The sequence below is a fragment of the Osmerus eperlanus genome, chromosome 14 (genome assembly GCF_963692335.1).
Source record: "Osmerus eperlanus chromosome 14, fOsmEpe2.1, whole genome shotgun sequence".
Taxonomy (NCBI): domain Eukaryota; kingdom Metazoa; phylum Chordata; class Actinopteri; order Osmeriformes; family Osmeridae; genus Osmerus; species Osmerus eperlanus.
This window is the reverse complement of record NC_085031.1, coordinates 14,810,879-14,827,148: the sequence shown is the minus strand read 5'-3', so window position 1 is coordinate 14,827,148 and position 16,270 is coordinate 14,810,879. Positions and strand designations below refer to the sequence as shown.

Below are 16,270 nucleotides of genomic sequence, written 5' to 3'. Positions count from 1 at the left end.
AATATCTGTGTGTGTGTGTGTGTTTGTGTATGTGTGTGCGTGCAAGTATTGCTATTATATAAAAAACGGAATGTGGAAACTTACTTTTCAATATTTTTGTGTTTGATTAAACATACCCTAACCCTAATAATTAGAAGAAGAAAAAATAGATATATATTGTGAATTCGCTTCGCTAACTTGGGAACTAAATTGTAAAAGGCTGCGCGTTCTAACGGTTGAAGGCACATTTGAGCACATTACTTGGTGCCGGTTTCACATAGAAAATCGACATTAGACTGCAATTTGCTAAGCACAAGCCGTGGACGTAGAAACTCTCCCAGTAGGAGACACAACATTATTCGTTTCATGTTCTATACAGAATCAGTTCGCTTATTCTGTAGAGAAAGCCATTTGTCACATTCAAATGATCGGTTTCCATTCAATGGCGAGGAACCGGGCAGAACCAGGCAGTAGCTAATACAACCATTTAGACGAAATGGATCTCGCGTTACAATAGCCTATAATTACGCTAAGTGAACTGTATCTCAGATTAATGATCATCTTAAATTTACACACCCGTTTTTTGCACCTGCCTACACGAAATAAATCATGGGTTGCAGTGGTCTAAAATTCGGAATGATGTTCATCACAGAACGACACCGTAGATTTCAAGATGTTCTGATATTTCACCCAGCGTTGTGGTACCCCCCAACATGAAGCCTATGTCAAGGGTGAAGTTGCGCATGGAGTTGGTGGCCCGTGTGCCAGTCTGTAGCCGATGTGACACATAAACACACATTGCGGGTTACGCTTGACACTTACCTGGGGTTGGTGCGGTTCCAGTACACGGCATAGCGATCGGACACAACCTTGGAGGCCGGCTCCTGGCCGTACACACACATCCAAACGATGAGGGATACGACCAGGATCATCTCCACCTGCGCCATTGCTCTCAAACTTGGACACGCCAAAGTCCTTCCTTATGCAGCTTCTGACGCGGTGAAATCTTCACAAGAATAGACGAAATGCGAAATGATATTTACATCTGAAAGCCTTGTGAAACTCAGTTCCTCTGAGGTATCCAAACAGATGACTTGTCTGATTAGGACTTTACAAGGCAGTTCAATGCGCCGATACTGTTACAGTCATTAGGAATTAGAAATCGACTTGAATTGATTTTGAGAAATACAAAATCGTCTGAAATGTCAATCAGTCTTTTCAAATAAAGATTTGGCTATTTTAGTCAATAGCCTTCTTCAGCAATATTTAAGTAGCATCAAGCGCACCCTTTTCAAATGCGTTTAATTAGATACTCCACAAATAGGCTATCCAAAAAATAGACTCAGAACGTGTTTCTTTTGTAGTGGTATGAATATAACTTTTTGCGGATATATGAAGTGCGCTACACTCTTAAGTTCAACTCTTTTTTAGAGGCAACAGTAACTCAAGGTAGCTGAATTAATTTGCCGAAGAATAAACTGCTTACGATGGTCCATGAACACAATATCTGGCGAATAATAGAAATCAGTAGAAAACAAATAAGTAAACCAACTCCGACGAAAAACTGGTGAAGAGTCTCTCCCGGTCTTCCCTGCCGCTGTCCTCACTCAACGACGGATCCGTGTCCTCGGCGTTGTCGCTGGATTGTCACGGCAAAAAACTGCACACGCAGCTGAAGGGCTGAACGGGATTTCTTCGAATGTGCCGCAACACAACACAAGTTGATAAAATCCTCCGCTTGACCGTAAATGTAGCAATAGTGAATAGGGTAATAGAACGGGTTTCAGAAGCCGGAACGGTGGGAAGTCGTGTTCTTCAGTTTGAAGAACCGAACCAAGTCCGCGCTCGCACGGCCATGCTCCCCTACTGTGCCTTCTCGGGTACAGTTTCAGGCTCGCGCACAATCTCATTGGTTAGAATTTTGAATGATGGGCGTTTCGCTTACTAAAACAACATCCCTCCCCACGAGGGAGTATATCTGCTTCCACAAGAGACAGAATTCATTTCACAAGGTAGGCACAGTGGACGTAGGTTATCACACATACAATCATGTGGAGTTGAGAAGATCTGTCAATTTTACACATTTCAGTGGCAGCTTTAGCGGCATCCATCGCCACTAACAACTTTGTTTGTCTATTCGTTTTCGTATTGTTGTAAATTATAAATGTATTTTTTCTGCTTAAAGGTTTGACGATATAATCTCAAATGTATTTGTGTCAGTAAAATATTATATTCCACGTACTAAGGCCATTTCAAGCCAGTTGGGAAAGTTTGCGTTTGTCACAATAAGGCGCTGGCCTGTTTTACGCAGCGTTTAGTACCTGCGTCTCCTGGCGCCCCGCAGTGGAAGCAAATAAAATCGTTCCCTCGAAAGCAGACAGTCGCTCTTACGGTAGGTAGGCATACAGGACATTAGCATAATACAAATGAACGTTGGACGTGTTAAAAGCACAAAATAAATCAGTTTTCGCTCGTTTGTAGCGTTGACCTATAGATGGTGCGCCAGTAGATTAGGCGGTCAAGCATGTTATTGGTGTGTATGTTGCGTTGCATGCAGACAGCATTAATGCCTGTTGGAGCGGCAGACATGGGACGGTCTGGTGTGGTAAAACTAATCCCTTCCCTCACAGTACCGTGCGGAGACCTCGCCAGTGTGATCAACAAGAACATAGCAGCAGTAAATTGTTCAAGACTCTAAGCATATCAACATTCCTAAACCGTAACTGTCAACTTAGTTGCCGTTTGTATAACCCCATCGTTGTGGGCGGGGGTCTAGCTCGAAATGATGGCCCATTGTCCTCTCTCCAACATAAACACATAGATGATGTGTCTGCCAGGGCCGTAATCATAATATATATTGGGGGACACATCCCCCCAATGTTCAAATCTGGTCAAAATGTCCCCCCCCCCCAATATATTGATATAAAAATATAAATCAAATATAAATGGTCTATGCTACGACAACAACCTGTCTGAAATTATCATAAAAAATGTAATCATATTCATAAGTAAAGTCAAACGTTTTCAGGATGGGACTCTCAAACTCCCCAGCAGATTTTGTCCCGCCCAATGTTGACTCCGTGGCTACAGCCTTGTGTCACACCGACCCCATTTCACTGTCCCAATGATGTTGACATGGTAAACAAAGATCTACTGTGCATGGATTAACTCTCAGCCAAGGTCTATTCAAAACGAGCTTGGTTTATTTACAGGCCACAAACTGGATGGATCACATCATCTTAATTAATGGGCTGTGTTTACAGTCATTAAGGTTCAGACTGTTAGTTTGGACTGGCTTTTCTGTTTGTGTGATGGGTGCGTGTCTGCACGTGGTGTGTGTGTTGTCTTCGTGTTTGTGTCGTGTGGGCATCTGTGTGGTGTGTGTGTGTGTGTGTGTGTGTGTGTGTGTGTGTGTGTGCATGCATGCATGTGTGTGGTGTGTGTCCCCATGTAGTGTGTATGCATGCATGCATGTACTGTATGTGTGTGTGTGTGATCCGTCACACTAACAGACCCAGACTCTTAATCAAGCAGACTAATCCCAAACCATAATCGCTTCTCCCCGCGTGCAACTCCTATTCCACTTCATGCTCTGCTATCTGTGCATGTCTCCCAAGACAATGGAGGCTTCGTAAATGAGGGTCAGCGAGGCGGCAGTGTGTGTGTGCCGACTCGGTCTTCATCCTGACATCCTGATGTGCCTCCTCCTCATGGCTCCGCTTCTTATAGGCTCTTTTCAAGTAACACTTTATTCCACACTCTGAATGCGAGCAACAAGTATGAACAAGGGAATAGGTGAAAAGTATCTGTCGTTAAAAGCTATGATTCGAGGAACGTGATATTTGCCGGTTTGCACGTATAGGCCCCAGCTACGCACCACAGCACACATTACTGGAGTGTTTGTAGCCCGCTCGGTAAACACCACGGGCAATCTCTCAGGAAACCTTCCACAAAGAGATGAGTTGGAAGAACAGCCCTTATTGTCCTGTTTTTCTATGGTTCATAAATTTACATTTAGTCATTTAGCAGATGCTCTTATCCAGAGCGACTTACAGTAAGTACAGGGACATTCCCCCGAGGCAAGTAAGGTGAAGTGCCTTGCCCAAGGACACAAGGTAATTTCGCACGGCCAGGAACCGAACCGGCAACCTTCTGATTGGTAGCCCGATTACCTAACCGCTCAGCCACCTGACCCCCTGAAATAAACACACGTACGCCATTCTCGTCAGGCGTTGTGTGTGTTTATGTTACAACAGTCGTAATGCCCCAGAGTCCTAATCCATTAGCAGGGATAAACGCACTCTAATCACATTCTCTAGCGCTGAAACCAGATTCCCTGAATGTGGTTTCGTAGACTGTGATAACCCGTGCTGTCGCCTAATGCTTATGAATTCAGCTCCACAGACCGGATACTCTTTTCACCTTGGGTTATCTGTGGGTCCCAGCACTGTATCAGATTAGACATCGTTTGGCTAAATATACTGCACTACTGTTTGTGTTAGGGTGTTAGCCTGTGAATGAGCTTGGACGATGTAACGCTCAGGGTTCTTGAAGGCTGTCTTATTAAAACGTTTGGGAGTATTAAATTGGATGGTGAGAGCTCAATCTCTCTCACTTCATTCTCTCTCTCTCTCATTTACCGTCTCTCTCTCTCTCTCTTAACCCTGTCTCTCTTTCACTCTCTTTCATTCTCTCTCTTTCACTGTTTCTCTTTCATTCTCTCACTCTCTCTCACTTTCGCTCTCTCTTTTATTGTCGCTTTCAGTGCCTTAATCACTCTCTCACTCTCCTTTTCTCTCCCCCTCTGCCTCATCCTCCTCTCCTCCTCTGCCCCTCCTCTCATTCACTCTCCCTGACCGTGCGTCATGCTATCGCTCTCACAGAAAAATAAATGTTTATCTTTTCCCCAGCGGAGCGGTTGATTTCCCTGTCTCTCCTCAGCGCTCCGTCTAAAACTCCAGTGTGACCCGTCCCAGCTGACCACCCCAGAGGTGAGTGGGCGGGACACACACACCATCAGAGCTGTGGCAGAACACACAAGCTTTTCCCGAGAAGTGGCAGTTGAGAGAGCAGGGTGTTTATAGGATGCGGCGACCATGTTGGTTTGGATTGGGACGGGTGTGGGAGGTCCAACCTGTTTCTGCGAGGCACCTGGGTGAACTCTTCTGTATACATGACCTCTGGAACACAAATACACACACACACATAAACACACACACAAACTCCCTATCCCCTGCCCTCTCTCACATGCGCACACACAAACTCCAAGTGCCTTTGCTTCAAACACACATGCACACATACATTCCTCGTGTGTTTATTCACGTAGGAACAACCCTCCCTCCGCGCGTGCTTTTCATGAGTGAGGTTTCTCTGTTTCAAGGTAAGCCACGGCTGACTCATTGTGGCTGCCCTGTTTAAAGTCATTGTAAAGAGACTGAGGACTGCTGACATTGGAATGCCTGCTATTTCTGTGGGAGAAGTTTCTCACCAGATCCTTTTCTTTTTCTTTCTTTTTTCTCCAGTTTCCACATTTCTGCTTAGGAGGAGAAGGAGCGAGGAGAGAGTCACTGCTCTGCGTGACCTGCCGCAGCCAGAGGGAGGAGGGAAGGAGAAAGGGAGGGAGGAGGGAAGAATGGCGGGATGGAGTGAGGAAAGGTGGAGGGATGGAGAGAGAAGGGAAGGATGGAGATCTATATCTGTCTGTCGGTCTGTCTATCTGTCTGTCTGTGTCTTTGTCTGTCTCTTTGTCTGTCTGTCTGTCTGTCTGTCTATCATAGCATTGGATCCAGGTCTGAGAGGGTGGGGAGCAGTGAGGGGATGCGTGGAAGAGGAGGAATGTCTGGCTTAACTTCCGACGGGACACCTGATCTCTCTTCTGGGAACGCCTGTGTGAGAATGAAACAGACACGTTTCACTGAAGCAGAGAAGCCAAAGGTGGCCTTTACTGTGAAATCCCGTTCAGAAAACACACGGCTTGCTCTGTGGGGGTGAGGGTGGCTCAAACTAAAATGTAAACATCAAAAACGGATGTCCTTCTCAGTTTGGACTGTATAAACACAACCTCATAAAAACCAGTCAGACGGAGTCTGTTGTTGTTTCTATGTGATACACCACTGTTGCTACACGGGCGCCTGCACAGACAGGGCCTTTTAGCCTCAAGACATGTTCTGGTTCAGGAACGTTTTCAGATCGTTTTCAGTCTGGCTTCCCATGTTAGATGGGCGGCTGGCGGAGGTGGTAGGTTGAGCTAACTTCTCAGAGGGCGGTTAGTGATGTCAGGTTGGATTCTGTCAGCGTGGCCTGCGTCTTTCAGAGGAGCCAAGTCTGGGAGAGGAGAAGTGGAAAGGAGAGTAGACCAGCAGATGAACCAGGTAGGTCCTGTGAGAGGAGAGGAGGAGAGGAGCCAGGTCTTGGGAGAGGAGAGGAGACGAGGTCCTGTGAGAGGATGGAATGTTCTGCTGCGGCGGAGGACGGCGTTGTTAAGGGTCAGAGAAGCAGCTAAGGAGAGGACACCCTGCTGGGGAAGACAGCCAAGAGAAACAAGGAGGAGAGGAGGAGGAGAAGAAGAAGGAGGAGAGGAGAAAGAAAGAGAGGGTTTGGAGAGGCGGAGGAGAGGAGGAGAAGTGAGGAGAGTAGGAGAGGAGAGGAGGAGAAGTGAGGAGAGTAGGAGAGGAGAGGAGGAGAAGTGAGGAGAAGATGAAGGGGAGAGTAGTAGGGTTAGGTTTGGGAAAAAACAAGGAAAGGAGGAGGAGAGGTCCAAGGTTCGGAGAAGCAGCCGAACCCTGGAGGTACAGAGCTGAACCATCCACAACAGAAAGCCAGTCACGTTGGACGTCTGAACTGTTGTATTCATGAGCAAAGCGGAGAGTGAGAGGGGCTATTAGCTGAGGAATGTTCTCTCCAGACTGATGAAGCACTTGTTTTGTTTTTTTAGAGGGGGGAGCAGGGGGGGGGGGGGGGGGTTAGTGTCCTGGTGTTTTAAAGACACATCCCTTGTGAGTATTTAACTCTCCCTAAACGCTGCCTAGAGGTGGTGTATTTGTTTGGGTAATCTGCTGAAGAACCCCAAAGCAGCGCTCTGGAAAGTTGTCAATGGGGATTAGAGCTAAACCCACCAGGAGATGCTTAAGCTGCGCATTATTTGGAAGAAGCCCAATCTTCTAACACATGGTGGACCAATCCCATTATGGCCCTGGTTGGTTTCACACTACAGTCAGCATGTTGGAGGTTGGGGGAGTTGGGGTGGGGGGGGGGGGGGTGGTGGGGGGGGGGGGGGTGGTGGGGGGGGGGGGTGGAGACAGAGTTGAGGTGAGGAAGTGGTCGGGATAGGGAGAGGTCTTGGGTTTTGTGGTGTGTTGTGGGATTGCCTGGATTGTGTTTCATGTCATGGAGAGACACCTATGTAAAGGGCTTGAGTGGTTACTTGGATCTGGCTCCTTGCTCTCTCTCCCTCTCTCTCTCTTTCTTTTTCTCTCTGTCTCTTTCTTTTGTTATCTATCTTGAGATTGTTATCTCTCTATCTCTCTCTCTCTCTCTCTCATATCTCTGTCAGAACAGAGTTGTGCTGGTGTGTGGTATCTGAAAGGGTTGGCAAGTTGGCAGAGGAGGAGAGTGTTCTAGTCCATTAGGGTGCAACGTAATGAGTGCACACAGATGTGGAACCAGCACTTACCCTGTCATCCATTCCAATATGTGGAATCCACTGTCATTTACAAAGCTTCTCTCTCTCTATGTATCCCCCCCATCCCTTTCTTTCCCTCTGTCTCTCTCTGTATCCCTCTCTGTCTCTCTCTGTATCCCTCTCTGTCTCTCTCTGTATCCCTCTCTGTCTCTGCACCCCCCTGTCTCTCTCAGTCTCTCTCTCTATTTCTCTCTCTGTCTTTCCGTCTCTCTTTCTCTGTCTCCCCCTCCATCTGACGCACACACACAGACACTGAGAGACATGACTTCTCAGCGTCACTGTAAACACGTTTTATGACCTTTTGATCAGCAACAGTCGAAGTGGAGTTGTGGTGTGACTCCAGCTGGGATCCCCACAGGAAAACACACACACACACACATGCAGCAACACACACATGCAGACACACACACATGCAGACACACTCATCCCCCCCTCCCATATACACACATAAGAAGAGATGTATACACATTCACACACACTCCCTCACACACACACAGAGGCGGGAGGGGGGGTTCCAAGAGGCCAGTGTTTTTGTCTCACAGGGGCTGTGGAGATGTGTTCCCTGAGGACTGCAGCACGTCCATAATGAGGCTCGGGTGACGGCCGGGTCACTGTGGCTGCTCACACTGCTGCCTCCCTCCCCTCTCTCCACCCCCTTCCCTCCATCCCTCTCTCACCATAACCCTGCTCCCTCCCCTCTCTCCCCCGCTTCCCTCCTTTCCTCCCTCCCCTCCATCCCTCCATCCCTCTCTCACCATAACCCTGCTCCCTCCCTCCATCTCCCCTTCCTCCCCTCCTCCTCTCCCTCCTTAGCATCTAAAGTGACACACAAATAGTGGGCTTAAAAAGTACAGCAGGAAAAATCTAGGATAAAAAGTGCATAGTTCTAACAGTATTTTGGTGGTCAGAGTCAAGGAATGCTGTATTTACCAGGCACAGTCCAAAGAAACCACATAATGAACCCACAAACCACTGTTGTGGTTCTGGTTCTGGTCCTGGAGATCCACGTTATGCCCCAGTGAAATGAGGGGTGTTGTCACTGTAGTGAGTCTCTCTGGGGTTTTCATCGCCCTTGTTTTGCTCAAAGAACTCATTTATAATGTGTGATAAATTTAGGGATGCACCGGCATTTTGCTTCAACATTTCGCCCAAAAAAGGCATTTTCGGTTCTCGATGGAGAAAGAGAAAAAAAGGCCAAAAACAAAACTTGTTTAATCTAGCTGGGACCGAAGTAATGTTAGTTACAGGTTGGACACAATCAACAAGTATTTCCCAATCCTTATGTCCACAAGCAGCAGTTAGGGACTGTCAACAAAGTGACTTGTTGTTTTATTAAAATGTCAATAGCTCTTTATCCATTACTCGTAAAACTTTCAAAACTGGTTCTACCTAATCCAATAACAATGACTCATGTTGCACACCCTTTGGTTTGTACATTTTCATCTCACACACATTCTTTTTTTCAACAGCTCCTTGGCCATGTAACCAACAAACCTCAAACTATTTTCTGACTATCCGTGAATTAGTCTTATATAATGCACACTCATTAGATTGTCCAAGTTCATCTCAGGTCATTGTACAAGTATTTCAGACAAGGACGATCATGTCAGCCATGTGAAAATTCTTAAAAGTTTATGACAAGGACATTCAATTTGCAGTGAAGGTTAGATATGTGATCTCTCACTGTGGGCAGAGAGACACAGAGAGATAGAGAGAGGGTACAGACAAGGACTGCACTCTGTCACAATACATGTCTATGGTCTGTGTTCACTTGTCCTTCAGTGTCACTTCATTGTAGTCGAGAGTTTGTAATACATTTACATTTAGTCATTTAGCAGACGCTCTTATCCAGAGCGACTTACAGTAAGTACAGGGACATTCCCCCCCCCGAGGCAAGTAGGGTGAAGTGCCCTGCCCAAGGACACAACGTCATTTGGCACAGCCGGGAATCAAACCAACAACCTTCTGATTACTAGCCCGACTCCCTAACCGCTCAGCCACCTGACCCCATCTGTAATATAGAGAATGTGTCTAACAGAAAGTGTGTATGACCAAGTGTGCGTAGAGAGGTGCTCTGTATTAGTTCTGAAGGGTGTTACAGAGAGGGAGTCAGGTGGCAGAGCGGTTAGGGAAGCGGGCTTGTAATCAGAAGGTTGCCAGTTCGATTCCCGACCGTGCAAGATGACGTTGTGTCCTTGGGCAAGGCACTTCACCCTACTTGCCTCGGGGGGTATGTCCCTGTACTTACTGTAAGTCGCTCTGGATAAGAGCGTCTGCTAAATGACTAAATGTAAATGAAATGTAAATGTTACTGTATTGTAAGAGTGTGTGTGTCTGTGTGCGTTTGTTTGTGCGTGTGTAATAGAGAGAGTGTGTGTTAGAAAGAGAGTCTAAAAGAGAGAAGGAAAAGAGGAAGCGTGTGTTAGTTTGTGCAACTGTGGTCTGTGTGTGTAGCAGAGTGTGTGTGTGTGTGTGGTGAGAATATTTCAGCCTGTCATCGGGGCAGTATAATGACTCTATCTGCTCTGTTGTTGTCACTGTGTGAATATGATTGTGATTTCATGTGCCAATCTGGTCAATGAATAAAATTACAATACACCGAGACGTTTTGTTTTCTCCAGCTGTGACGGAAGATGACGACTCTGATTCAGTCTCCCACCCTCAACCACACTGTTCAAATGAGATGAAATGACACACTGTCATGATGGCTTCATCATCAGGGCTCATCAAGGTTATGCTCTTGCTTGTGAGTGTGCGAGTGTGAGCGTGAGTGCGTGTTTTGTGCCCGTGCATATGTGTCTTTGTGTGCGTGTGTGTGCATAGTGAGTGAGTGGGTGTGTTTATTTATTTGGCCTTGTGTATGAGTGCCACGCATTGGTGTGTGTTAGCTGTGTGTGTTTGCATGTGTGTGTGTGTGTGTCTGTGTGTGCGCGAGCAAAGAGCAATGTCCAGATGGGTGAATTCTTCGCTCGAGTCCAAATTCACCAAATAGCATGAAAAATAAGACTTTAACTTGCTGAAAAGCAGAGGTTCCCTTTCTAGTTCTGAGTGTGGGTTCTGTGAAGCTGTTCTGATGGCTATTTCCAGAACCTTCTCTCTGTGTACAAAGGCAGGAGATTAGCAACAGCCCGAAGACGAAGAAGAATCGCGATGATTAAAATAATATGCCTCTTATGGCAGCACACTGCCTCGCAGGCCTCTCTGAGGAGTCAGGCTGCAGGTCGATAGCTGCTCAGTGTTAAAAATGAAAAGTATTGATCCTTTTTACCTCAAGCTGCTTCTTTGATTGAGCCTGAGAGAAGCCGTATCAGCTGTCAGTACGTGTGTGTGTGTATGTGTGTGTGTGTGTATGTGTGTGCGTGTTTGGACAACCGGTCCGGTTTCGATTAAGTAGGAGACAGATTTGGGGTCAAAGTTCATCCCAGACGACACATTTATGTGTGTGTGTGTGTGTTATGTGTGTGTGTGTGCGTTTGTGAGTGAGTGCTGTCGCCTGTGGCACCGTGTCAGCTGTGCTGTCTGAGGTTGTGTCTCTTCTCTGTCCCACCTGAACGACCACAGGGGGCAGAGGTAGAGTCTGTGCCCAGACATGAGCCCTCCCCTCCCCCTTCATCCCTCATTGGGCCTGGGGTAGCTGGATCAGCTGCCTGGAGCTTCCCACTCTACACCCTCCACACACACACACACATACACACACACACACATACACACACACACACACAAACATACTGACACGCACAGGCATAAAAACGGCTCTCTCCCACAGTGTCCTGCGTGGGAAGCAGAGGAGAGGGTATCTCCAACACTAACATAGCGTATCATTGAATGTGTGTGTGTTTGGGTGTATGTGTGTGTTTGCCTGTGTGTGTGTGTGTGTGTGTGTGGTCATGTGGTGGCAGGTCTGTGTGCTGCTGTAATAAGGCAGGGCTCGGAGCTCAGTGTCTGGATATTAGATTAGTATGACCTGTAATTCAATGACAGGGTCCTGTGACTGGCTGCGACTGTGGAACCCACTCTGTATCTCTGACACACACACACACGCACGTGCACATACACACACCTGCACGCACCCAGACTCCGTGATGCACAAACACACACTCCCTCTCAGTGGGTAAGAAGCGCCTGTCCGTCTATCTGTGTGTGTGTGTGTGTTTGTGTGTGTGTGTGTGTCTGTGCGTGTGTCTGTGTGTGTCTGTGTGTGAAAGAGATCACCTCTCCCATACTAATGAGCATAGATTAAATTGCCTTTTTTTCAGCAGCGAAAGTAGAAGCTAGGGCATATGAGGTTTACGGACGGTGACTCTTATAAATAATGTCATTTTGTAATTTATTGTACTTCTTCTCGTTTCCTTTTTACTCCATTTAAATGGAAATGACCCCGACCCTGTAACCCCCCACTCTTTCTGATAGACGAGACATTACTGTCAGCTCTGTGGATCTACACTACATGTGGAAAGAGTTACTCTGTGTGTGTGTGTGTGTGTGTGTAGGTGTGTGTGGAGGGTGTTGACATGCAGCCCACGGATGGCGTCTGAAAGAGTGGGGAGGAAGAGGAGGAAGAGGAGGAAGAGGAGGAAGAGGAGGACATGTAGAAGCAGGAGGAGGGCGGAGGAGGAACAGAGGGAGAAAGAGAAGGAGGAGAGGGAGAACAAGGAGTCGGAGGAGGAGTGAGGAGGAACAGAGGGAGAAAGAGAAGGAGGAGAGGGAGAACAAGGAGTCGGAGGAGGAGTGAGGAGGAACAGAGGGAGAAAGAGAAGGAGGAGAGGGAGAACAAGGAGTCGGAGGAGGAGTGAGGAGGAACAGAGGGAGAAAGAGAAGGAGGAGAGGGAGAACAAGGAGTCGGAGGAGGAGTGAGGAGGAACAGAGGGAGAAAGAGAAGGAGGAGAGGGAGAACAAGGAGTCGGAGGAGGAGTGAGGAGGAACAGAGGGAGAAAGAGAAGGAGGAGAGGGAGAACAAGGAGTCGGAGGAGGAGTGAGGAGGAACAGAGGGAGAAAGAGAAGGAGGAGAGGGAGAACAAGGAGTCGGAGGAGGAGTGAGGAGGAACAGAGGGAGAAAGAGAAAAAGGAGAGGGAGAACAAGGAGTCGGAGGAGGAGGAGGAGGAGGAGGAGGAAGGAGTCTTCCTGGGGTGGGTGTCTGTCTGTGGACGTCAGGTTAGAGAGGCCACAGCTGAATCCACAGAATCCTCCCAGAACCGGTCAGTCAGACTGGATGATGACCCTCTTCTTCCATGACAGGGGAGGTGATTCATCACAGAGGCCATAAATCACAGGCCTGACCCCCCACTCACACCTCCCAACGCCAGCCTGTTTATCCTGCAGACACAGCTATCCATTATCACACACACACACACACACACACACACACACACACACACAGGCTGGACGACCACAGCCAGGACACTCCACACTGGCTAGTTCTGCCGTACCGGTGGAGGGGAGGGAGTATTTACCATGTGTGTGTGTGCAGATGCAAGTGCACATATTGGATGTGTGTGTACTGTGTGTGTGTGTGTGTGCATGGGGCGGTGTATTGTATGTGGGGTGCACTTAGTGTGTGTGTGCGTGTACATACCTTCTTAAGATTAAACCGAAGCCTTGTTTTGTCTGCTCAAAGGCTTAATTTAGATAAGCTAAGCTAACACACTCTCGCTAATCAACCTTTATTGGACAAGAAACAGAGCAGGTAAACAACCACTTATCTGTTGTCCAGAGGGCCTTGTTTCCTCTCGCAAAACATCTTCACCAGTTCCCACTGTCCTCGCTGTCATCAGGAGGATTTTAACTGACACATAGAACCCTCTAGAAAACCGACAGGTAGGGCACCTACAGAAAAACTAATTAGCCTCTCCTATCTGAGCGATCACTGGAAACACTTGAGGTTGAGACGTAAATGAGCATATTTGTTTTTATCTACAAATGACTTGATTGGCTGGGCGGGTAGCAGAGGAGTAAGAAGGGAAGAAAGAGGGAGGAGGAGAGGAGGGATACGAGAGAGGAGGAGCAGCTCTACAGCTTGGCCTTTCAACTCAGCGACCAAGACTGGAGAGACAGGAAACTTCAGGACTTTAGCTCCATTATTCTGATAAACTCACACTTTATTTGTACAGTCCTTTGCCACAGAGATCTTCACATATGGCCAAACATCAGCTCCTATGACCAACCTAAACCCTCAGGGAAGACAAGCAAAACTCCCCCCCCTACCTTTTTTACAATAAGATCACAAATCCAAAGTCCAATAAAATTGATAATAGGTCATTAGTAAATGAAATCCCACAGCCATACAGACAGAGCTATGCATTAGTAGAGCAGTGTTGTGTTTGTTCTTACGTAGTGTGTTGTGGTAGATGTCCAAACTCCACCAACTATATGTCACTTTGAAGAAAACAGTCTGGACTCAAATGTAAAAATGCGCAATGTAAACTTGTTTCAGCTGGAGGGCGTCACATCTAGTTTGCTCAAATTTGCTCCTCATGTCTAGTTGTAAACACACAATCCTTCTCCTGTGTGTGTGCATGTGTGTGTGTGTGTTTGTGTGTATGTGCATGTGTGTGTGTGTGTTTGTGTGAGTAGGCTACTTCCCCCGGAGGGACATGTGGGCTCGTCATGAGATCATGAGAACGGCTGGGAGACTTGAAAGAGATGACATCATCGTAACCACCCCAGTCCCCATAGACCCGCGTCGTGGACAGCGCCCCCTGGCAGGTGAGTCTGAGTCCTGCAGGGCGTCAGTAGGTCAGTGGGTCTGATTAGTATAATTCAAATGCATGATTTGACAGAATAATTGGAAGCCAAACATCAATGCAAGTGCAAAGCCTTGCATTAACCACACACACGCTAGCCAAATCATTGGTTGATTCACATGTCTAATATATGAAAAAACACACACACGCAAACACGTGCAGACGCACAAGTAAGCACGCACACACACACACACACACATGAATAGACATATATACACCATATATACACCCACAGAGACAAGTTTCTAAACACATAAAAGCACACACACACACACACACCGCTTTTATATGGTAACACACACGTGGCAAACTACCACAAGTCATTGTACGACTTTGTGATTCTGTTTCCCCCCGAAACATGACCAACGCTTTTCCCCTTTGTGTCTCAGAGTCTGCATTCCAGAGTGGAAGCTGTCCCTGGTCGACGACGCAGGGTCAGAGTTAGGGTTCGCGGCGGCCTCATTAGCGCCAACCTCCCTGCTAATCGCTCTTAATTTCACATGAGCGTTGCAACGTTTAGCACCCCGGGGTCAGAGGTCACGACCTGCCTCTCGTTAGCTCGCTGAGAGGACATCGGCTGCCTTCTGTAAGTCGGCGATTATCCCAAAGCCAGAGCCCTTGTCTTTTCAAAAGGTTCCCTGTGAGAATGGCCGCCGCCTGGTGAGTTTACTCGACCCCAACACCAAGCTCGTCTCGGGCCCTCAGACGCTTCAGAGGAGGGGTCACGACCCAACGCCACACCGTGGCCTCCCGGACGTTGACGCGGCGCTGACCCCGTCCCCGGACCGTAACGAGCATTGTCATGGACGACCCCCGCTCCTCTGACACCACGTTCTCACACAGACCGAGAGAGCTGCCGTGCCTGATGAACGCTTCCTCTGAGAGTGGCGTCTTGAAGAACTGTAGTCCTATTGTACCCCCTGGGGCTTCTTCTTCTGCACACACTCTGATCCTTTGAAGGATCATCTAAGGAATATTCGTATTATTCAAACGCCCTTAAAATGGGTGTAGCTCAGTGGAAAAGCCTTTGACTACAGGGTTAGGGTTACTGCTTACCTTAACTTTAAGACTAAAAACAGGGTTAGGGTTACTGCTTACCTTAACTTTAAGACTAAAAACAGGGTTAGGGTGAGGTGTGGTAGCAGGGTCAGTGTTAGGATTACAGTCACAGCAAACTGAACTCCCAACCCTAAAAACAGAGTCAGGGTTGGGATTGGGGTTGGGCTATGGCTAACCTTAAGTCTCGGCCTGCAAGAAAGGTGGGGGAGGTCTGGTTTCAGGGTCAGGGACCAACAAAAATGTCACCGCAGTCTGGAACTCCTAACCCTAACCCTAATCCCAACCCAGTAGGGGTTAGGCTAGGAAATAGGATCAAGACTTACCCTTCTATCTTCTCTATCCCTCTACTCTCTCTCTCCCTTTCCTTCTCTTTCCATTTCCTTTGGCTCCCCTGTGTGTCCCTTTTGATAAAAAGCTATAACACATTATTTCCTAGGTACCAGGTTGACTGTTTTTGAACAATGAGATCCAGAACCAGTAGAATGTTGCTGAAATATTTTGGAGGCGATGACGTGATCCCAAAATACTGAGGTGTAGAAACTTTGTGGTGGGACTGCAGCCGTGGGAGTGATGGAGACGGGTGAACTTGTGACGGCGCTGGAGGCCGTGACAGCAGGAAGAAAGAACTAGCCGAGATCAAGTTTCTGAAAACATGCGTGCGGAGAGAGAGCTTGATGGAGTCCCCCAGTAAGAACCCTCCCCTCTGTGCTCATCTGACATGGTGGAGGTTATCTGCATTCCTGGAGATGAGAAGAGCGGGTCGGGGGGGGTGGAGGGAGAGAAGAGAGAGAGAGAGAGAGAGAGAGAGAG

At 47.6% G+C, this 16,270-nt stretch overlaps 2 protein-coding genes across 4 annotated transcripts in view; one reads left to right on the top strand and one right to left on the bottom strand.

Moving 5' to 3' along the window:
* efna5a (ephrin-A5a) overlaps window positions 1-1,862 on the bottom strand; it is a 29,749-nt gene extending 27,887 nt beyond the window's left edge. The window contains exons 1-2 of one of the 3 annotated variants that reach the window (XM_062477673.1): window positions 918-1,862; window positions 802-863 (exon numbers count right to left, since the gene is read on the bottom strand). In XM_062477673.1, coding sequence (XP_062333657.1) covers window positions 802-863; window positions 918-926 — 71 coding nt within the window. In that variant the 5' untranslated portion in view covers window positions 927-1,862. Of the gene's footprint in view, window positions 1-801 lie in introns of all 3 variants that reach the window. The other 2 variants (XM_062477672.1, XR_009932130.1) reach the window with 2 other exon arrangements.
* LOC134033479 (complement component C6-like) overlaps window positions 1-9,613 on the top strand; it is a 130,308-nt gene extending 120,695 nt beyond the window's left edge. The window contains exon 19 of the transcript XR_009932129.1: window positions 9,474-9,613. The gene's annotated coding sequence lies outside the window, so the exon portion shown is untranslated. The remainder of the gene's footprint in view (window positions 1-9,473) is intronic.
* Window positions 9,614-16,270: the final 6,657 nt, after the last annotated feature.